Here is a 23,651-nt window from a genome sequence, read left to right on the forward strand (position 1 = left end):
CAGAGGGACAGGGAAAGAGAGTCTTTAAGCTGACTCTGTGCTGAGTGGGGAGCCTGATGCAGGACTTGGATCTCAGAACCCCAAAATCACAACCCCAGACAAAACCAAGAGTCAGACAACGACTACGCCACCCAGGCGCCCCTATATTGAGATGTTTTATATATAACTGATAGCTCCCATTACCTTAACTGTTTATTAATCCTTGATTCCACCATCTAAACTGAAATTCTGATTTACCCAAAGGCCTTAAATTAAGATGCTTAATAAACAGTAAAAGCATTAAAAGCTTGATAATTGAACCTTTCATAAAAAGCTGGTGTTTGTTTGGAAGCCATTTTTATTATTGTTTACCAAAATAAAATAAAAAAGGATGCTTAAAAGTAGAGATTTCTCACCCACCCGATATTATGTATAGGTTCATAGGAAGTCAATTATGACCTAATCTTTTCTCTAGAAAAAGTCAGTTAGGAAATTCTCTTTATTTGTGTTAACGCGCGCACACACACGCACACACACACCCTATTTTTAAGAACGGAAGTAATTTCTGTACTGTCCTATGTTGGTGTGTTATTTTGCTTTGAAAATCCCTCATTTTTTCAACAACTATTTATTGAGCCTTCTTTTGTGACAGGTCCTTGGTTATAAGCTTTAGTGAGATGGAGTGAAAAAAATTCAACTCCCTACCTTCAAGGAGTTTAACTAGCTGGTGTTTTTGAATGTGGTTTCAAAATCCACTCAAATCGAGTGATCTTCTTTATTAAAAAAATTGATCAAAGTGTATTGAATCAAATCTGCTTATGGAGATGTCCATTAACAATGTACTTATGTAAATTACAGTACATGCAGAGCTGACAGCAACCTTGCGTGAGGACATAGCTGTGCCAATTGCTTATAGTCAGCATTTTTTCTGAGTGGTTAGTATTCAAGTTGTATTTTTTAAAATCACTTTATTGAGTTAAGGTTGATATACAAAAAGCTGTACACATTTAATGTATGTAAGTTTGGAGATAAGTACACAGCTGCCAAACCATCACCACAATCTATTCCATACACATACCCATCACTTCCAAAAGCTTTCTCTCACTCTCTTTATTTAATAGCAGTGGTAGTAGTGATAAAAACACTTAAATTAAAACATTTGCCATCTTAGCAAATTTTAAAGTATACCAATACTGTGTTGTTAACTATAGGCACTATGCAGTACGGTAGATCACTAGGATTATTCATCTTGAATAAACTGAAACTTTGTACCCTTTAACTAATACCTCCCTGTTTGTCCCACACTCCAGTCCCCAACAACCACCGTCCTACACTCTGCTTCTTTGACTCTTTTACATTCCTCATGTAAGTGCTATTAGTACAGTTGGCCCTTGAACAATTCAGGGGTTAGGGGAGCTGACCCCCCCACACACAGTTGAAAATCTGTATATAATTTTTGACTTCCCTCCCAAAAACATAAAAGCCTACTGTTGACCACAGCCTTACTGATAAAACAAATAGCTGGCTAACACAAATTTTACGTTATATGTACTATATATTGTATTCTTACAATAAAGCTAGAGAAGAGAAAATGTTAAAGTCGTAAGTAAAAATATTTACAGTACTGTGCTATGAAAATTTCAAATATAAGTGGAACTGTACAGTTCAAACCTGTGTTGTTCAAAGGCCAACTGTATTTGTCCTTCTGTGTCTGACTTATTTAATTTGGCATAACATCCTCCAGGTTCATCCATGTTGTCACAAGTGACAGAATTTCCTTCTTTTTTAAGGCTGAAGACTATTCCATTGTATGTATATACCGCATTTTCTTTATTCACTCATTGATGGATATTTAGGTTACTTCCATGTCTTGGCTATTGTAAAGAATGCTGTAATGAATATCGTAGTGCAGATATCTCTTTGAGATCCTGATTTCAATTCCTTTGATATATACTTAGAAGTGGGGTTGCACCAATTTATGTTCCCACCAACAGTGTATAAGGATTCCCTTTTCTCCACATCCTTACCAACACTTGGCTTTTTTTTTTTATATATAATGGCCAACCTGACTGATGTAAGATGATATTTCATTGTGGTTTTGATTTGCATTTTCCTGATGTCTAGTGATCTTGAGCACCTTTTTCATACACTTGTTGGCCATTAGTATGTCTTCTTTGCATATATGTATATTCAGTTCCTTTGCCCACCTTTTAATTGCGTTGTTTTTATACTATTGAGCTGTAGGAGTTCCTTATATATTTATTAACCCTTTATCACATACATGGTTTGCAGATATTTTTTTATCATTCTGTAGGCTGCCTTTTTATTTTGTTGATTGGTTCCTTTGCTGTGCAGAAACTTTTTAGTTTGATGTTATCCCACAAGTCTATTTTTGGTTTTGCTGCCTGTGCTTTTGATGTCATATCCAAGAAATCATGGCCATTGCCAATGTCAAGAAGCTTTTTACCTATGTATTTTTTTTCTTCTAGGAGTTCTACAGTTTTGAGTCTTATGTTTAAGTCTTTAGTCCATTTTGAATTTTTATGTATAGTATAGGATAAGGGTCCTTTTTCATTCTTTTCCATATGGATCCAGCTTTTCCAACACTATTTGTTGAAAAGATTAACCTTTCCCCTTGTGTATTCCTGGCACTCTTTCATGCTGTGCTAAATATTTAAAACATAACCCCCTGAAAGATCCATATGATAGAGTACAATGCAACCATTAGAAATGATTTTGTATATGGAATAGAAACATAATCATTAAAGATTATTAAATCTAAAAAGCAGATTAAAAATAGTCCATAGGAAACAATATTTTTATTTTAAAAAATACATAAAAATAGAGCAGCGTTATATAAAACATTGTTAATGGTGGTTCACAGAGTAAACTGATCTAAGAGGCAAACTTGAGGTTCTGACAGACCCAAGATCTCTGCGCAAAACTCCTAGTTTAGATGTGCCCCTTTGGATGGAGTGTTTCCTGACACCCCCAGTCAGAGCTGGGAGCCTGTCCTAGGGCTTCCAAAGCATTTGGATGCAACCTCTGCTATACCATTTACAACTTTGTACTTAGAGTGGAAAGTCCAGAGTCTATTTTAGGCTGGTTTGTATTTGACCCTGTTTTCTGTTTAAGTAGTTCTTCAGGTTAGCAATCTTGGGGGGAACCAGAGCCTCTTTCTTCCTCTAGAGGTTGAGAGTGCCAGGGGCTTGCTTTCCTAGTTTCTCCTGAACCCTGGGCTCTTCCTTCACACATAACTTGCCAGACCAGGAGTCAGGAGAAAAAGACTGAGTTCTCTCTCTAGTGGCTGTGGCTCCAGCAGAAGGAAGAGAGAGTTCTAGGAGAATGGTAACAGGGTCTAGGACTAAACTGGCTACAGTGCAGGGAGGGTCTACTACTCTCTGGGCAGGGGTTAGTGGGCAGCAGAATTTGTACTGGACTAATTTTGTGGCTTGGTTTGGAGAATTCTCCATGATGCGTAGCACCTGGCAATTGCAGGACTGTTGCAAAAACTTAAAGTGGCCTCATTTTCTTCCTTGGAAATCAGAATCCTGATTTTTTTTTTCTCCCTCGATGCACTGCTACCCAGATAGATGACACTCCCCGACTCCCCCGAAGCTAGGTGTAGCCATGTGAGTAAATTTTAGCCAGTGTGAGGTATAAGGAGTGTTGCGTGTAACTTCAAGAAGAGTCCTAAATAGAAAGGAAGATACCCTTTCTTCTTTCCTTCATCCATTGTTTGTCTGGAACTCTGACAACAGCTGGAACTCCAGCAGCCACCAAGCACTGTGAGGACAGGAGCCACACCTTAGGGATGCAAGACCAGAGTGCTAGAAGGAGCTAGATCCTTAAGAACCATGAAGGTACCATTCTAGTCCTGGACCACACGCTTCATGATGATTTTTGCATTAAAGAAAAATAAACATCTATCTTTTTTAAGGTTTTGTTATTATGAGTGTGTGTGTATATGTTATATGTATATATGTTATATATGTGTGTATATATATGTTATATGTATATATATATGTTATATACAGATGAACATAATCCTAGCTAATAAAACAAGCCACCCAATATCTTTTTCTCTCTTTTTAAATTGTAATTGACACTCATCACCCATCTAATATCTTTTAATAACTTTTTAACATTAAAAATTTTAAGTTAACATATAAAATTAACTGTGTATGTGTGTATGTATACAATTCTGAGTTTTAACACAAACTTAGGGTTCATGTAACCATTACCACAATCAGGAGGGCAGTATCCAAAGAAAACCTTCATGCTGTCCCTTTGTGGTGAAGTCCAGCCGTCCCTAACCCCTGGTAATCATTGATCTATTCACCATCTCTATAGTTTTGCCTTTCTTAGAATGTCACATAAATGGAGTCATAAAGTTTATAACTTTTGGACTGATTTCCTTCACTCAGAATAGTGTCTTTTAGATTCACCATGTAGTTGTATATCAGTAGCTCATTTTTTACTGCTGAGGAGTGTTCTGTTGTATGGACATACCATAGTTTGTTAATACATTCATTTATTTAAGGATATTCACGTTGTGTCCAGTTTTTGGTGATTATGAACAAAGCTGCTATAAACAAACATTACTGTACAGGCTTCTGTGTAGACATAGTTTTCATTTATCTAGGGTAAACGCTTAGGAGTAGAATTACAGAGGCATATAGTAAATTATGTTTACTTTTATTTTTAAATATTTTTATTTATTTATTTATTTATTTGAGAGAGAGTGAGAGTGAGAGAGATCACGGAGGGAGAGGGAGAAGCAGACTAGCCATTGAGCAGGGAGCCCGACGTGGGGCTGGATCCCAGGACCCTGAGATCATGACCTGAGCCGAAGGCAGCCACTTAAACGCTTGAGCCACTCAGGTACCCCTTATGTTTACTTTTATAAGAAACTGTCAAACTTGTCCGGAGAGTCTATATCATTTTGCATTTCCACCAGTAAGAATTCCAGTTATTCTATATCCTTGCCCCGCCTTGGTATTATCAGTTTTTATTTGTTTTAAATTGAGCCATGCTAATAGATGTGTAGTAATGTCATTGCGAGTTTAATTTCTATTTCCAAAATGGCTAATGATGCTGAGCATCATTACGAGCATTTTTGTAATGAGCATTTTCATGCACTTGTTATCCATATGTACTTTTTTAAGTTTATTTATTTAAGTAATTTCTACATTCAATGTGGGGCTTGAACTCGCAACCCTGAAACCAAGAGTCACATGCTCTTCCAACTGAGCCAGCCAGGTACCCCTGTTACCCATATACTGTCTTTGAAATATTTGTTAAAATCTTTACCCATTTTTTTTATTGAGTTGCTTATTATTTAATAAGTTTTAAGAGTTCTTTTTTATATTCTGAATATAAGTCCTTTGCTGAAAATGTTTACAGATATTTTTCCCACTCTGTTGTTTTCTTTTCTTTTTTTTTAAAAGATTTTATTTATTTATTCGACAGGATAGAGACAGCCAGCGAGAGAGGGAACACAAGCAGGGGGAGTGGGAGAGGAAGAAGCAGGCTCATAGCGGAGGAGCCTGATGTGGGGCTCGATCCCATAACGCCGGGATCACGCCCTGAGCCAAAGGCAGACGCTTAACCGCTGTGCCACCCAGGCGCCCCTGTTTTCTTTTCTTATTAAGATTTTTTTTATTTGAGAGAGAGAGAGCACAAGCAGGAGGGAGGGGTAAAGGAGGAGGGAAAAGCAGACTCCCCAGTGAGCAGGGAGCCCAAAGTGAGGCTGGATCCCAGGACCCTGAGATCATGACCTGAGCCGGAGACAGACAGACACTTAACTGACTGAGCCAACCAGGTGTCCCTGAAGCTTGTGTTTTTCATTCTCTTCAACAGTGATTGTTGCAGAACAAACACTTTAAATTTTGCTTGAAAACAAAAACACAGGAAATTCTAAGCCAGAGCTTTCATACTTTGAATTCAGGTTTCCTTCCCCAGTTGCCACCATTTACTTTTCAGAGTCCTTAAATGCCACATGGACTGTGTCCGGGGCTTTTAGTTGCATTCAGTGGGAGAGATAGGATACAGTATGCTTACTCTGTCATACCCAGAACCAGAACCAAATAAATAAATTCCTTTTCCATTTAAATGAACTTATTTCTATTGTTTACAACCAATAATTCTGGCCTAGTTGTATTATTTATCCAACAAATGTCTGTTTGCCTTCCCAGACTGAGAACTACAAAGACAAATTCGTAGTACCGGGCCTAGCATAGTGTTTGTTTAGTGAATGAATGAATAAATTTCACTATTGTGATCAACAATTATTGAAAGAACATGGTTATTTTATATTCTACTTGTAGTATTTAGGTGATTTATTCATAATGAGACTAATCTGTTTTCTCAAATATTACAGACAAAAAAACCAATAATCTGGGTCATGGTCATCCAATGTTTGGTGTACCCAGAATCCTCCTCTAATGGGGAACTGCGTCTTTCTGCATCCAAACAGTGGTTCTGGTGAAGACTTCCAGTCACACCTCCTTCCTTTCATCCCTAAGATCTAAGCAAGCCTATCATAAGCTTCCACTAGGATTTTTCAAATTCAAACCAAGGGAAAAGACTGCCTTTCTCTGTGTTGATAGGAAGCTGGTCTCTAATAGGAAAGAATAAAGTATAGATGGAGAGAGAAGCACAGAAAAGAGATTCTGATTTCATTTCATTCCCTGTCCTTCCCAGATTGGTTAAAAGAGCTAATATAACCTCTGTTTTGTCAAAGCTAGTTTGAGGTGAGTTTCTATTTGCTACCAAAATGGTCATAACAATGCAATCTGAGCTAATCGATTGGGATTCTTTTAAGATTTCTTTCCCTCATATGTTTTCTCTATAAGTTTGGGAAAATATGTACTTTCAAAACACAATATGTAAATCCATGTCTTATAGGTTTGTAGCATCTCTTATGTTTGGACCCTGCACCATGTCTTATCACTTTCCTGCTTCCAAATTTACAGTGGTATGCATTCTCTCTCTCATTTAAAAAATTTTCACTCCTTCTCACATTCTTAAAAAGATTTTATTTATCTGAGAGAGAGAGAGCATGAGCAGGGGAAGGTCAGATGGAGAAGCAGACTCCCTGCTAAGCAGGGAACCCAATGCGGGGCTTGATCCCGAGACCCTGGGACCATGACCTGAGCCGAAGGCAGACACTTAGCTGACTAAGCCACACAGGCGCCCCTCACATTTTTTTAAGTAGGCTCCACACCCAACATAGGGCTTGAACTCAGGACCTTGAGATCAAGAGTTGCATGCTCTACCAACTGAGACAGTCAGGTACCCCATTCTTACCACAGTTCTGACAAGCACTAATTGACACACACACACAAAAACAAATCTAAAACTAAAATCTTGAGTTTTGGGGCACCTGGGTGGCTCAGTCAGTTATGCAACCGACTCTTGATTTTGGCTCAGGTCATGATCTCAGGGTTGTGGGATGGAGCCCCACATCAGTCTCCACACTTAGGGTAGAGTCTGCTTGAGATTCTCTCCTTCTCCCCTTGCTCCTCTCTATTTGCCCCTACCCCTGCTCACGCTCATGCGCGCTCTCTCTCTCTCTAAAATAAATAAAATCTTTAAAAGGAATAATAATAAAATAAAATATTGGGTTTTATTTTTGCCAGAATTTATTAAAATTATGATTTTTTTGCCTATTATATAAGTCAGTATCTTAAGCTTGAACTTTTAATGGAGAGAGATTCTTCAGAGTCCTCATTATTTGTTCTATTTATGTGCTATATATTTTTTTCTATCTTGTAAAAAATTGTTAACAGAAACTCATTTCACTACAAAAAAGAGAAGGAAATGATAAAGGGAGAGAGAGAGAGAGGAAGGAAAGAAGAAAATGTTGAGAGAAATTTAATGTTTCAAAAAAGTTTTTTTAGCTGCAGAATCCTTTTTTTTTTTTTTTTTTTTTAAGTAATCGCTACACCCAATGTGGGGCTCAAACTCACAACCCTGAGATGAAGGGTCTCATGCTCTACCAACAGAGTCAGCCAGCCTGCCCTTGCTGCAGAAATCTTGATCAAACAAAATATAATCCCATGCCCAGAGAACAAAAAAATTTAACATTCATCTATCTGAAGGAGTAAGAAGGTGAGTATTCTGCAGTACTGTACTAAAGCCATGAGGGGCCTCTGAGAAACTGTAGGGTCCTAGAGCCTGGATTCCCAGGGAAAAGAAATCTCTCAATGTCTGGGAAATGTTTATTTACCAACAGAATCAAACACTTCAGAGCATTTTGGTTTTCTCACTAAAGGAAGATAAGTATTCAACAGAAAGGATACTTAGTCTAAGAATCCTTAAAGAAACTTTGGCTCTTTCAAAATGAAAGTAACAGTGGTGACTCTAAGTGACACATCTTCACTGTCACAGAAATAATAAAGTATATCTCTGCTTGAGTGTTATAATTTCCATGACACCTAAAGATGTTCCCTGGTAACTTACTACCAAGAAATGAACAACTTAATTTCCTCAGTGACTTCAAATTATTTATTTATTAATACAGGAGCCCTAATTTATCTCATGTATTTGCTGAGGTAAATGAATAAACATAAAACTAACAAATAAGACTATGTATAAAATTTAGGGTATATCTTAAAAAATACCAACATTTTGCAGCACCTGGCTGGCTCAGTCAGTGGAGCATGTGACTCTTGATTTGGGGGTTATGGGTTCGAGCCCCATAATGGGTATAGAGATTACTTAAAAATAAAGTCTTAAAAAGAATACCAACATTTCAATGTGAGAAAATCAGCCTGAATAGCCTGAATCAGCTTTTTAAAGAATTCATGTGCTGTGCTCACTTCGGCAGCACATATACTAAAATTGGAACCATACAGAGAAGATTAGCATGGCCCCTGCGCAAGTATGACACGCAAATTTGTGAAGCATTCCATATTTAAAAAAGAAAAGGAATTCGTGTGTTATATTCTTGACCCTAAAACAACTGTTACCCAATTTCCTAAATCAGATGATCTGAAAAGATAACAAATTAAAGAGCAGATTTTGGCAAAATAAACATAACATTACTTGAATACTGTATTTCTCTAAGAAGTCCATTAGCTTACTTTTTCAGAGGGCCAGAACTGTGGCAGCCAAATTCAAATCTGCCACAAGTCACACTGACAAGTAAGCAAATAAAGAGTAATTATTAGATGAGCTATAAAGGCAACAGTATTATCATACTGAAATAAAATTATTTGACTATTAATATTCCATTTCTGTTTCCCTCAAAAGATATGAGATGTCTCATCCACTTGAAAAGTTTGCATACCTGTCACATTTGTCTTTTGCCCTTTTCTTTTTCTCTTCAAACTGTTCCAAGAGGCCCTTTGATTTTCCAACTGACAAAGGAAGAGGAAATAAACCTCTATCGTTTGTATCTCCTCCAAACAGCTGGGGTTTTGTCTGGTACTTTGTGAAAATACTAGGTTCACTCTGTTAAATGAAAAAAAAAATCACAGCATTTCAGACATGAAAATATTTATAGCATTCACTATTTTCTACACAATGCAGAGTCACCTTTACATGCAAAATACTACTAAAAAACAACATGGCATGTAGTATTTCCTTTTTATTTCATATACATCAGAAAATTACATTAAAATAAAGCAACTCTTTTTTTATTTATTTTTTAAAGATTTTATTTATTTTATTTATTTGACAGAGAGAAAGGCAGAGAGAGAGGGAACACAAGCAGGGAGAGTGGGAGAGGGAGAAGCAGGTTTCCCGCTGAGCAGGGAGCCCGATGTGGGGCTCCATCCCAGAACGCTTAACATTTTGCAAAGGCAGACGCTTAACAACTGAGCCACCCAGGCACCCCAGCAACTCTTTTTATTAACAAGGTTTCTGTCTTACCAGCCCAGAGATATTAAAAATGTCAGCTATGGGCGCCCGGGTGACTCAGTCAGTTAAGCGTCTGTTTTTGGCTCGGGTCATGATCTCAGGGTCCTGGGATTGAGTCCTGCATGGCATCAGGTTCCCTGCTCAGCAGAGAGTCTGCTTCTCTCCTCTCCCTGCCACTCCCCCTGCTTGTGCTCGCGCTCTCACTCTCGCTCTCTAATAAATAAAATCTTAAAAATATATATATACATCAGCTAATCAGGGTGCCTGGCTTACTTAGTCAGTAGAGCACATGACTCCTAATCTCAGGGTCACGAGTTCAAGCTCCACGTTGGGTGCGGAGCCAAATTTAAAAAAAATAATAATAATAAAATATCAGCTAAAATGGCTTAAAATCCATTGCACAAATTTGAAGGCAATAACAGAATTCTTTATGCTGTCTCTGAGATGATATGTTAAGTTTACATAATAAGTTTAACTCAATTACTAGTTGAACTAGACTTGTTGATAAGTTTGACCTGGACTTGACAGTAAGCATGCTGAAATGTGGTGAGTCATTTTCAGCATTCTGAGGCAAAAATTACCCTGAAACATTCAGGGAGTACATTTTCTCCTTCATATCACTGGGTACCAATTTTTGTACTGAAATACTTATCTGAGAGCATACCCTACATCTTAAAGCACTGACCTAATCTTATCCATGGACTCTCTATTTGATTCAGTTAAGTCTATATATAAAGTTAAATCTAGTTTTAGACCAAAATAAATAAATATAGAAAAATATTTCTGACCCATGAAAGAAGACAGGCTGGTCTCAAAAAATTGAGGACTCAGGAGACTCTGTTCTTGATTCTGGCCCTTATTCATTAACTAAGTCCTCAGAATCCTCACATCCTTCTTCAAGGAGATAATGTAGCACAGTAGGCTAAAATCCACAAAGCACCTAAAGTTTCTTAGAAAAAATTTCCATTTAAAATAAAATTTATGTTACTTTATTCCTATTTTTCTAAAACTCTTGTTTCTTATGAAATTTTCACAAACAATAGTATGTGTTAGAAAATGTCATGCAATATTTGTCTCTCCCTGAGGGTCAAGGCACTGGCAATATTTTGCAATATATATATATATATTTTTCCATTTCAGACTACCAAGTTTATCAGACTACTGAGTTATCAATCGAGTGTAAATCCATTTAGGAGAGTAATCCTTAGAGATGTATAATTCTAAAATATAATAGAACAGAATAAGTCTTCTTTATTGCTTATCTCCATAATGACTATGAAATGTGTGCAGAGAAATTCTGGAAATGAGACTCACGTCCAGAGAATTCTGTTGTGACTGTTTTGGATGTCTCAAGTGGACACCATCCAAGGGTGCTGACAGAGTCTCTGAACTTTCCGGACAGAACTGGGATCCAAAGAGGAACTGGGAATCACTGAGACTGGAGTAATCAGTTTGATTATTATTCCAGCTAGATGACTTAGTGGTCCTGAAATTAAGCAAGAAAAGAGAAGTATATCAAGTGGGCAAACTTTCTGAAAAAGTGAAATCATAATTCACAGCTACTCATTTCTGAATATTCTGGGCAGAGTACTAGTTTGTCCTGACCTCCTAGTCCCCTGCACACTGCCAGTACTACCTATAAAGAAACACAAAGAAATTCTAAATTCCAGGCATTTTGATTACAGAAAAACAATCAGATGGAAATTCAAACACTAAGGACTGGCACCATTATTCCTTGTACAACAGTACTGTGGGCTATAACACCATTTGGGGGATCAAAGTTCCTGAAATCTTTAGGGATTAAAAGAACATTATCTTTTAAAAAGTTGAATCTGGGGGTGCCTGGGTGGCTCAGTCAGTTGGGCATCCAACTCTTGATTTCAGCTCAGGTCATGATCTAGGTTCATGGAATCAAGCCCCATGTAGGGCTCTGTGTTGGGCGAGGAGTCTGCTTGGGATTCTCTCTCTCCTTCTTCTGTGCCTCCTTCCCACCCCCATTCTCTCACTCGGTCTCTTGCTCTCTCTAAAAAAGAAAGTTGAATCTGTTAATCACTAAGGGAATAGATAAAAATAAAATACGGTGTATGCATATAACTGATGCATTAGTCAGAAGCAATAAACTAAATTTACATATAACGCATGAATAAGTCTCAAAAATGTAATTTTGAGTGCAGAAAAAGAGTAAAAATGGAATGAACTCTATATCATTTATATAATCTTTTAAATCTACATCATACCACACCAAATAAGTATATAACTGTGTGTGTAGAAGGTGAATTAGACTCTCGTTAACTTTCCTAGAGTGTGCCTACAGGGAAGGGAGGCAGCAGGATTACAGGGAGAATAGGAGTCCTAATACAAAAAAACACAAGACAGGTTAGTTACAGACTGAATATTTTGTGTTCTCCAAAAATTCATATGTTGAAGTCCTAATCCCTAATGTGATAGTATTTGAAATGCGGCCTTTGGGAGGTAGTTAGGGTTAGACAAGGTCATGAGGGTGGGGCCTTCATGATGGGATTAAGGCCCTTACAAGTAGAGACACCAGAGAGTTTGCCCTCCTTTCTTTCTTTTTCCTCCATGTGAGGACACAGAGAGAAGACAGTTGACCGCAAGCCAGGAAGGGAGCCCTCACCAGAAATGATCCAGCTGGCACATGGTTCTACGACTTCCAATCTCCAGAACTGAGAAAATAAATGTCTATTGTTGAAGCCATCCAGTTTAGGGTACTTTGTTATGGCAACCTAGCAGACTAATACAGGCCTCACCCAGACTGAAGAATATCATCAACTCAGATTTGTGCACAGGAGGATCCATTAAACATTGTTTTTGAAACAAAGTGGTGTTCCCTTTCACACCTTTAGTGTATTATTCTTGCTTGAAGGACTTCCAGCTGTGGACTTCCAACTTGCTTCCCCTGGATATCTACACCAGTCTTTAAACCTCTCATATGAAAGGGAGAGTGATATTGATAATGATATAATCACACCTGAACACAGTGTACTGAGCCTATTACAGAGACAGCACATAAACAGGCAGACAAGTAAAAGACAGTCTTCAAGTTTTTACTTGAAAGATATCTCAGTAACAATTTGTGTTACTTAACGCTGTTGTGCAACCTGAAAAAATATGCTTTTCATTAAAACACACAAACACAAACCATTCCTTTTTAAAAAAGCTAAATCTAGGGGCACCTGGGTAGCTCAGTTTGTTAAGCATCCAACTCTTGATTTTGGCTTAGGTCATAAATCTCAGGGTTGTGAGATTGAGCCCTGAATTGGGCTCTGCTCTGGGCATGGAGCCCACTTAAGATTCTTGATTCTCTTTCTCCCTCTCCCTCCGCCCCTCCCCCCGCCTGCTCTGACTTTCTCCCCTCCTCCCAAATAAATAAATAAGCCAAATCTAAAATAATTAGATAGCATATAAGTACATATCCTAAGCCAAAGGAACCATCATATATTAATGCGAGACAAAAAGAAACTCTAATAGTTCAGCACAGGAAAGAGCAATTATTTCACTGATAGAACCATTTTCTAAGATTAGCTAAGGTAATGGGCTGCACACATGTATTATAATACGGGTTGCGTAATCACTGCTCAAAATAGCTTAAATAGCTCTCTTTGACTCCCCTCTCAGGTCAAAGAGAATAATTAGCTGGGCTAGAAAAAAAAAACCTGTGAGGTTATAGAAATTACATAGGATTTACATCTTAAAGCTATGATCTAGAATTTAACAAAGATAGATTTTTCCCTACTCAATATCAACTGTAAGCATTTTTTTTTCTTTTTGAGAAATAAAAGCACAGTGCTCTAGGTTTTTATTGAATTAATCACTGTCTTCAGGAAGGTGCTACGAAGAAAATAAACTATCCAATAATAAAACATGCCAAAAACAATTAGAAATCCCTTAAATATATACTACCTCTGGGGCACATCCACCAAGTTAGCAATGGCAGGCCCACTGCATGTCTGGCAGACACAAATGTAAATACTTCAGGGGAGCAGCAGAAAGGGCAATATCTTAGTGAGCCTTGTCAACAGCTGGAGTGGCTCTTAACTCCACAGCGCCTACGAATGGTACTACACAACTGAATACGTGCCTGAACATTGTCTTGATGTCGCTCCCTGCTGTTTCAATAGCAATCGCTCCAACCAAGGTGAATTTCTAGATGTTGGGCCATGTCTAATTCTCACAGGCCCTATAGTCCTTGGGCCCAGTGCTGCACACAGAGCCACTGCTCAGTTAACACACACAGCTGAACTGACATTGCTTTTATAATCAGAAAATCGGGCAAAAGGAAAAAGACGAGGATGGGAGAGCAGTGAAAGGAAGGGAGAAGAAGGGGAAGAAGCTGTATGAAGTAACTCTATTACTAATTAACTAATAAGAAGGAGAGCCTTTTTCTATGAAATCAATACAAATATAAGACCCTCAGTATCAGAGAATATAACCAGAAAACTTACCCAGAGCCTGAGGGAATACTGAGCATCTCTTTGATATTCCAGACATTGAAATTCATTTCTTATGGTTAGCCCTATTAAAAAGAGAGGAATATTAATTTAAAAGGTTAAGATAGTATAACTTCCCCCCAAAGATTACTTTACTGGTGACTATTAAATGTAGATGAGGACATTTCAGCAACTACATTCCCATTCATTTGGTGAAAACTCCCATTACGTATGTGTCAGAAACAGGTATTTTCAGGGCACCTGGCTGGCTCAGTCAGTGGAGCGTGTGACTCTTGATCTTGGGAGTTATGAGTTTGAGCTTCGTGTTGGGTGCAGAGATTACTTAAAAATAAAATATTTTTAAATATAAAAGAAATAGGTATTTTCTGCTATTAAATTGCATACAAATCCCCTCCTTCTTAATACCCAGGAGAGCCCAGTCATCTATGAAACAGTAAATTTGCATTCCATCTTCTGCTCTCTTGTCCTTTTCTCTTGCTATCCTATTAATAATCTGCTTTTAGGAAAAGACCAATAAACTCTATTTTTCATTGCATTGATAAAATGAATGACTTAATCTATAACCTCTCCCAAGAAGACTAGTTCTCCCCCAATCATAGGATATGGGAATGCCAAGAGTGCTGTGGAATTTGGGCAATAAAGAAGCTTGATGAAGAGTGAGTGTTTTGGGCAAAGTGCTTTCCCACACCTCTTATGAGCATACCTCTTATTGGCTACCCTGCTCACTGTCAACCCAACACACTGCACACTATGGTTCATTATTATGATCACAGAGCCTGGATTTTATGAAACAAGACCAATTTCTAAATTTCTAAATTTTGTCTTCCTGATCTCACAGAACATTCATATTTATCAGATTATATATTACCAGGAGGGCATCAGAAAATGATTCCCACACAAATGGTAGGCATATGTGACCAAACATCAAATATTGTCCCAACAGAGATCTAGATAAAATGAAATACAAGTTCTGAATAAATATAAACAGTTTAGTATACTTTTATATAATTTAATCGTGTTTAGAGAAATCTGTTACATTGAAGTTTTCTAAATTTTTTTTTAAGATTTTTTAAAATTTACTTATTTGACACAGAGAGAGACAGCCAGCGAGAGAGGGAACACAAGCAGGGGGAGTGGGAGAGGAAGAAGCAGGCTCCCTGCCAAGGAGTCCGATGTGGGGCTCGATCCCAGACCGCCGGGATCATGCCCCGAGCCAAAGGCAGAAGCCCAACGACTGAGCCACCCAGGCGCCCCAAAGTTTTCTAATTTTTTAGAAAAATAGATACATTGGGGTGTTTATAACCACTTGTTTTGCAAGACTAGTAAGCACAGATCACAGGATCAAGGGGTGAAAGGCATTATCATTTACATAACCCTACTATGTATTGGGCACAGTGCTAGATATGCTGCAGGATACAAAGTTAATGATTTTGTGAGGCAGGTGTTGTTATTCCCACTTAGAAGTTTGTAAGGACTCACATGGTCTAAATAATTAGTTCAAGTTCTATCTGAATTTGGAGGTAAATATGTTCTATGCTAGGTCAACCCATTACCGAAGGCCATGCTGTGCTCTCGTTTCTCAACACTGGGTCTGTCTTAGATACTTTCTAGAAACAAGCAACTCTGTATTTCTTCCTTTATGAGCAGCTTGGTAATGACTTGAAAGGATATGACTTTAGAGGAATAAGATCAAGGTTCAGATCCTGATTTATAGTGTGAACTTGGGCAAATTAGCTAACTTCTTTGTTTTTTTTTTTTTCTTTTTTAAGATTTTATTTTTAAGTAATTTCCACATTCAATGTGGGGTTCAAACTTACAAACCTGAGATGAAGAGTCACATGCTCTACCAACTGAGCCAGACAGGCATCTGAAATTAGTTAACTTCTTTGAATCCCAGTTTCCTTATCAGTTAAATGAAGACAACACCTATCTTTAAAAGTGGGGATAGGGATTCAAGAACATGAATATCCAGTGCCTGGATATGGATACTGGCACTTTTTAGGTGCTTCTTAATTACTTCCTCAGAGACTGTGGCTTCACCATTTTCAAACAAATCTATGGTCTCGTGGAGACTTTGACATTCACCTACTCTCAGTTCAAAGGACTCTCATATGTAACACACCAAGTCTCTCGCATTCACCTAGCTGAGAATAAAATTTCTGCAAGGTTGGGACTAAATACCAGAGTTAATTAATTATTTTGTCTCAGCACTCTTGAACACAGTTTAGACTGTGTAGAATACCTTCAAAGAAGTTCAGTGTAATATTACTATCCCATGATACAAATAAATTAATAAAATACCTCATTGAGATGAAAACTGAAGAAAATTCATTTTAAAAACTGGCAATATTGTCCAGGCAGATCCACAAGTGAATTCTACCAAACAATTAAGGAAGAAATTATGCCAATTCTCTAAAATCTCATCCTATTACCAAAACCAGATAAAGACATTGTAAGAAATGAAAACCACAGACCAAGATCTCTCATGAACATAGGTGCAAAATCATCAACAAAATATTAGCAAATTGGATGCAACAATATATAAAAAGAATTATACACAACTGAGTGTTATTTATTCTAGACACACAAAGCTATTTCAACATTTGAAAATCAAATAATGTAAACCATCACATCAACAGACTAGAGAAGAAAAATCATGTGATCAAATTAATAAATACTAAAAAAGCATTTGGGGTGCCTGGGTCACTCAGTTGGTTGAGTGTCTGACTCTTGATCTCAGTTCAGGTCTTGATCTCAAGGTTGTGAGTTTAAGCTCTGTGCTGGGCTCCATACTAGGTGTGGAGCCTACTAAAAAAATTAATTTATTAATTTTAAGAAAAGCATTTGACAAAATCCATCACCCATTCATGAGAAAAACTCTCAGAAAAGTAGGAAATAGAGGGGAACTTCCTCAACTTGATAGAAAACATCTACACAAAATTTCAAAGCTAACATCATACTTGATGAGAAACTAAAAGTCTTCTCTCTTAAGATCAGGAACAAGGCAACGATTCCCCCTCTTCTCTCAATACAACATTGTACTAGAAGTTCTAACTAATGAAATAAAACAATAAAAGGAAACGAAAGGTAAATAGATTGGAAAAGAAGAAATAAAACTGTCTTCGTTCAAAACCACGTGACTTTCTATGGAGAAAATCCAAAAGAAGTGACAAACTCCTGGAACAAACAAGTGATTATACCAGTGTTGCAAGATAAAGATTAATACACAAAAGTTAATCACTTTCCTATATACCAACAATAAACAAATGGAATTTGAAATTAAAAACACAACACCATTTACATTAGCACTCCTAAAATACTTATAACAAAATATGTATAAGATGTATATGAAGAAAACCACAAAATTCTGATGAAAGATATCAAAGAAGAACTAAATAAATGGAGAGATATTCATGTTCATGGATAAGAAGACTCAATATTGTTAAAATGTTGTTCTTTCCAACTTGGTCTATATATTCAAACAATCTCAATAAAAATTTGAGCAAGTTATTTTGTGGATATTGACAAACTGACTCTAAAGTTTATATGGAGGAGCAAAAGATCCCGAATAGCCAACACAATATTGAAGAAGAAGAACAAAGTCAGATGACAGACACTACCCAATTTCAAGATTTACTATAAAGCTACACTAATCAAAATTATGTGGTACTGGCAAAGGAATAGACTAATAGATCAATGGAACAGAATAGAGTGCCCAGAAATAGACTCACTCAAATATAGTCAACTATCTTTGACAAGGCGGCAAAGTCAATAAAATGAAGAAAACATAGTCTTTTAAACAAATTGTGCTAGAACATCTGGATATCCACATGCAAAGAAAATTTAGACACAGACCTTATACCTTTCACAAAAAATTAACTGAAAATGGATCATAGACCTAAATGTAAAATGTGAAGCCATAAAAAACTCTTTGAAAATAACATAGGAGAAAATATAGATGACCCCTGCATTTGCCAAAGACTTTGTAAATACAACACCAAAGACATGATCCATGAATGAAAGAATTAATAAGCTGGACTTCCCTAAGATTAAAAACTTCTCTGTGAAAAACACGGTCAAGAAAGTGAGAAAACAAGGCACATACTGGAAGAAAATATTTGCAAAAGACATCTGAAAAAGGTATCCATAGTTTCCAAAATACACAAAGAACCCTTTTTTAAAAAAAAAAAACATATTATTTTTTATGGGGCGCCTGGGTGGCTCAGTCGTTAAGCGTCTGCCTTTGGTTCAGGGCGTGATCCGAGGGTCCTGGGATCAAGCCCCACATCAGGCTCCCTGCTCCGCTGGGAGCCTGCTTCTTCCTCTCCCACTCCCCCTGCTTGTGTTCCCTCTCTCGCTGGCTGTCTCTCTCTGTCAAATAAATAAATCTTTTATATTATATTATATTATATTATATTATATTATATTATATATTATATTATAAATAAATCTTTAAAAAATTATTTTTTAAAGTAATCTCTACACCTAACATGGAGCTCAAACTCATGACCCTGAGATTAGGAGTCACATGCTCCACTGACAGAGTCAGCCAGGTGTCCCAAACATACAAAGAACTCTTAAAATTCAATGATAAAACAAACAACTCGACAAATACATCAATGGAATAGAAAAGAGAGCCCAGAAATTAACCCATGCATATATGGTTGATTAATTTATGAGAAAGGAGTCAAGAATATACAATAGGAAAAGAATAGTCTCTTTAATAAATAGTGCTGGGAAAACTTGACAGCCACATACCAAAGAATGAAACTGGACCCTTGTCTTACATTACATACAAAATCAATTCAAAATAGATTAAAAATTTAACACCTGAAACAGTTAAATTCCTATAGGAAAACATAGGGGGTAAGCTCCTTGACCTCAATCTTAGCAATGATTTTTTGATCTTGACATGAAGAGCAAAAGCAACAAAAGCAAAATGAACAAGTGAAACCACATCAAACTGAAAAGCTTCTACACAGCAAAGGAAATCTTCAACAAAATGAAAAGGCAATCTGTGGAATGGGAGAAAACATTTGCAAACCATATAGCTGATAAAGGGTTAATACCCGAAATACATAAAGGACTTGTACAAACCCAAACAAACCAATTAATAAATGGGCAGAGGAACTGAACAGACATTTTTCCAAAGCAGATACACAAATGGCATAAGGTACTTGAAAAGGTGCTCAACATCACTATTCATCAGGGAAATGCAAATCAAAACCACCCAGAGATGTCATCTCACACTTGACAGGATGGCCATCATCAGAATAACAAGAGATTAATATTGGTGAAGATTTGGAGAAAAGGGAAACTTTGCATTGTTGCTGGTAATGTAAACTGGTGCAGCCACTATAAAAAATAGTATGGCGTTTCCTCAATAAATTAAAAATAGAACTACAATATATAATCCAGCAATCCTACTTCTGGGTATATATCCAAAGGAAATGAAAACATCTGTACTCCATGTTCATTGCATGCACTCCATGGAGACATCTGTACTCCATGTTCATTGCAGCATTATTCACATAGTCAAGATCTAGAAACAAACTAAAGGTCTCTCAATGGATGAATGGATAAAGAAGGTATGATACACACACACACACACACACACACAGAGAGAGAGAGAGAGAGAGAGAGAGAGAGAGAGAGGAATATTATTCAGCCATGAGAAAGAAAGAAAGTCTGCTACTTGTGACAACATGGATGGAACCTAAGGGCATTATGCTAAGTGAAAGAAGCCAGACAGAGAAGACTGCATGGTTTCACATACATGTGGAATCTTAAAAAAAAAAAGAAAAGGGAAAAATAAGGTCAAACTCATAGAAACAGAGAGTAGAAAAGTGGTTTGCAAAGGCTAGAGGGTGATGGAAATAGGGAGACACTGGTAAAAGGGTACAAACTTTTAGCTATAAGATGAATAAGTTCTGAGAACCTAATGAATTATGTGGTGAGTATAGTTGATAACACTGTACTGTATAATTGGAATTTGCTGAGAGTAGAACTTAAATAGTTTCACCAAATAAATACACACATACATATATAAACAAACAAATAAGTGATTTACAAAGTGATGAATGTAATAATTAACTAGATGGGGGAGATCTTTTCACAATGTCAAATCATCATGATATACACTTTAAATATATTATAATTTTGTCAATTATATCTCTTTAAGGTGAAAAAAGAAACCTAGGCAAAAACTTAACAAGAAATGTCCAAAAGTTATGTGAAGAAAGCTATAAACCATTCTTGAATAATGAGAAAGATACATCATGTTCATTGATAGAAAGAATCAACATCACAAAGATGTTAAATCTATCTAGGTTAATTTATAACTTTGAAATGTCCCAATAAAAATACCATCATTTTTTTTTCTACAGGGAGAAAACTGATTATAATGCTCATTTGGAAATGAAAACAAGCAAGACCAGCCAGGAAAATCCTGAAATAGAAAAGAGGAAAGAGGAGGAGGAAAAAAAAGGGGGGGGAGCAGCCCTACCAGATATTACAAACATAAAGCTTCTACAATTTTACATTATATTGGTACATGATTAGACAGACAAGCCAGTAGAATAGATCATAACAAAAGATCTAATTGAAAGTGGAAATGTATATGAATATATGATAAAGGTAGCATCTCAAATATATTGAGGAGAGAAAAACATTTTAAAAAGTAGAGTTGAGGGGTGCCTGGGTGGCTCAGCCAGTTAAGTGTCTGCTTTCAGCTCAGGTCATGATCTCAGGGTCCTGGAATCGAGCCCCACATCAGGCTCCCTTCTCAGCAGGGAGTCTGCTTCTCCCTCTCCCTCTGCCAGCCGCTCTCTCTTTCTCTCTCTCTCTCTCAAATAAATAAAATCTTAAAAAAAAAGAAAAGAAAGTAGAGTTGAGGGGTGCCTCGGTGGCTCAGTCAGTTAACTGTCTGACTCGGTTTCGGCTCAGGTCATGATATCAGGGTCCTGAGACTGAGCCCTGAGTGGGCCTCTGCGTTCAGCATGGAGTCTGCTTGTCCCTCTCCGTTTTATCCTCCCCCCAGCACACTCTCATTCTCTCTTTCACATAATTAAATAAAGTCTTTTTTTTTTTTTAAAGTAGAGTTGGGATAACTGAATAGCTATATGAAAAAAGATTAAGACTAAATCTAGTCCTTTCACCATATACCACAAAATATCCAAATGGATCAGAGATCATATAAAAATAAAACCATAAAAGCACTGGGGTGGGGGGGCAGGAGAGAAGCTGAAAAATTCCTCTATAGCCTGGACATGGGGAAAAGTTTGATTCAAAATTCAGAAGTAGTAAGAGAAAACACTGATAAATTTGACTGCATAAATTTTTTAAAAAGATTTATTTACTTGAGAGAGAAAGAGAGTAAGTGGGAGGGAGAGGGAGAGAGGATCTGAAGCAACTCTGCACTGAGCGCAGAGCCGGACGTGGGACTTGTGGGGCTCGATCCCAGGTCTGAGAGATCATGACCTGAGCTGAAATCGAGAGCCAGATGCTTTACTGACTGAGCCACCCAGCGCCCTAACTACATAAAATTTTTAAAAAGAACATTTTGTGGGGCGCCTGGGTGGCTCAGATGGTTAAGCTTCTACCTTCAGCTCAGGTCATGATCTCTGGGTCCTGGGATGAGCCCTGTCTTGGGCTCCCTGCTCAACGGGGAGTCTGCTCCTCCTCCCTCTGCCTCTTCCCTGCCCACCCCCCAACTTGTGCTCTCTCAATGAATAAATAAAATCTTTAAAATAAATAAATAGGACATTTTGTTTTACATTAAAGTCTTATAGAAAATGATCAAGACATATAAGCCAATAATTCACACCCAGCTTTTGGTCTTAAAATACCACTCACCACTAAAAGGAACCAGGTCTGGGACAGGAAATGTGCGAGATGAGTCTAGGACATCTTGTTGTCCCAGAGAACAAAGAAGTTAATTAGACTACCAGGACCAAAGACTACTGAAGAGCTAACTTAAAGGGGCTTTAAATTTATAATTATGGTTTTTTTTAAACCCTCATCAGTCACTTTGGAGGATAGGCAACAACTTATTATTCTGAAAACTGGTAGGGTAGACAAAAGAATCAATCATTTATCTTACCTTTCTAGAATAGATGTACCTCAAGGTAACCAACATATAGATGGTAAGAAAGTTCTTCTTTATGGAAGTATTCCAGCTAATAAACACAGAATGAATGGTAGAATTAGATTATAACCATTTTGGAGGTCCAATGAAAATAATGAATCTAGGCAATGATTATCAATGGCTGCTAAAACCAAAGTAAGAACCTCTTGTTCCAGTTCAACAGGAGGTGCCAAGCATTACCAAAGAAGTAGGTATACTTGCCAAAAATATTGAGACTTAATCTGGTTAAGCTTCTAGATCTAAGAACCAGTTTACAGAAAATACAGGGGTTAAGTGGAACCAGAGGAATGTAATCGGCAAAATCCAGAGTGGTTAATTCTACAGTTTCAATGACTATATTCTTTTACAGCATAAAAGACAAGGGGTGGGGGCGCCTGGGTGGCTCAGTCGTTAAGCGTCTGCCTTTGGCTCAGGGCATGATCCCGGCGTTCTGGGATCAAGCCCTGCAACAAGCTCCTCCGCTGGGAGCCTGCTTCTTCCTCTCCCACTCCCTCTGCTGTGTTCCCTCTCTCTCTGGCTGTCTGTCAAATAAAAAAATAAAATCTTAAAAAAAAAAAAAAAGGCAAGGGGTGCCTGTGTGGCTCAGTTGGTTAAGTGTCCGACTCTTGGTTTCAGCTCAGGTCATGATCTCATAGGTCGTGAGATCAAACCTCCAGTCAGGCTCTGTGCTCAGCATGGAGTCTGCTTGAGATTCTCTCTTCCTCTCCCTTTGCCCCTCCTGCTCATGCTCTCTCTCTCTAAATATTTAAAATAATCTAATGTTTGTGCTTTGCTTTAAAACATCCAATCTGTCAGCAAATACTATGGCTAATTCCTTCAAAACATATCCAGAATCTGCCCACTTCTCATTCCTTCCATTATAGGTTTACCAGGTAAAATATAGGATGCCCAGTTAAATCTGAATTTCCCAAATATTGCATGGGACACATTTGTACTAAAAAAAACATTGTTTACCCGAATTCAAATTTAACTGGGTGTCTTATATTTTTATTTACTAAATCTGACAACACTACTCTACTGCCACCAGCTTGGATTACTGGAATGGCCTCCAAACTGGTCTCCCTGATTCCACCCTTGTCCCAACTTTATAGAGTCTTCTTTATGAAGCAGAGTTCAAACCTTAAGCCAGATCATATTGCCCCTTTGCTCAACTCTCCGCTGCTCCTACTCTACTCAAATACAAGCCAGAG

The 23,651-nt window shown here is 37.5% G+C and overlaps 1 protein-coding gene and 1 non-coding gene across 2 annotated transcripts in view; one reads left to right on the forward strand and one right to left on the reverse strand.

The window, feature by feature from the left end:
* Positions 1–22,494, reverse strand: part of IHO1 (interactor of HORMAD1 1) — a 37,014-nt gene extending 14,520 nt beyond the window's left edge. The window contains exons 1-4 of the mRNA XM_008703793.1: positions 22,417–22,494; positions 14,310–14,380; positions 11,161–11,332; positions 9,275–9,438 (exon numbers count right to left, since the gene is read on the reverse strand). Of these exons, the coding sequence (XP_008702015.1) occupies positions 9,275–9,438; positions 11,161–11,332; positions 14,310–14,365 (392 nt within the window). The 5' untranslated portion in view covers positions 14,366–14,380; positions 22,417–22,494. The remainder of the gene's footprint in view (positions 1–9,274; positions 9,439–11,160; positions 11,333–14,309; positions 14,381–22,416) is intronic.
* LOC121102647 lies at positions 8,797–8,903 on the forward strand. The gene has a single exon (XR_005834765.1). It is a non-coding gene; the product is annotated as a U6 spliceosomal RNA (small nuclear RNA).
* Positions 22,495–23,651: the final 1,157 nt, after the last annotated feature.

Source organism: Ursus maritimus, unplaced genomic scaffold, assembly GCF_017311325.1.
Source record: "Ursus maritimus isolate PB19 unplaced genomic scaffold, ASM1731132v1 scaffold_14, whole genome shotgun sequence".
Taxonomy (NCBI): Eukaryota; Metazoa; Chordata; class Mammalia; order Carnivora; family Ursidae; genus Ursus; species Ursus maritimus.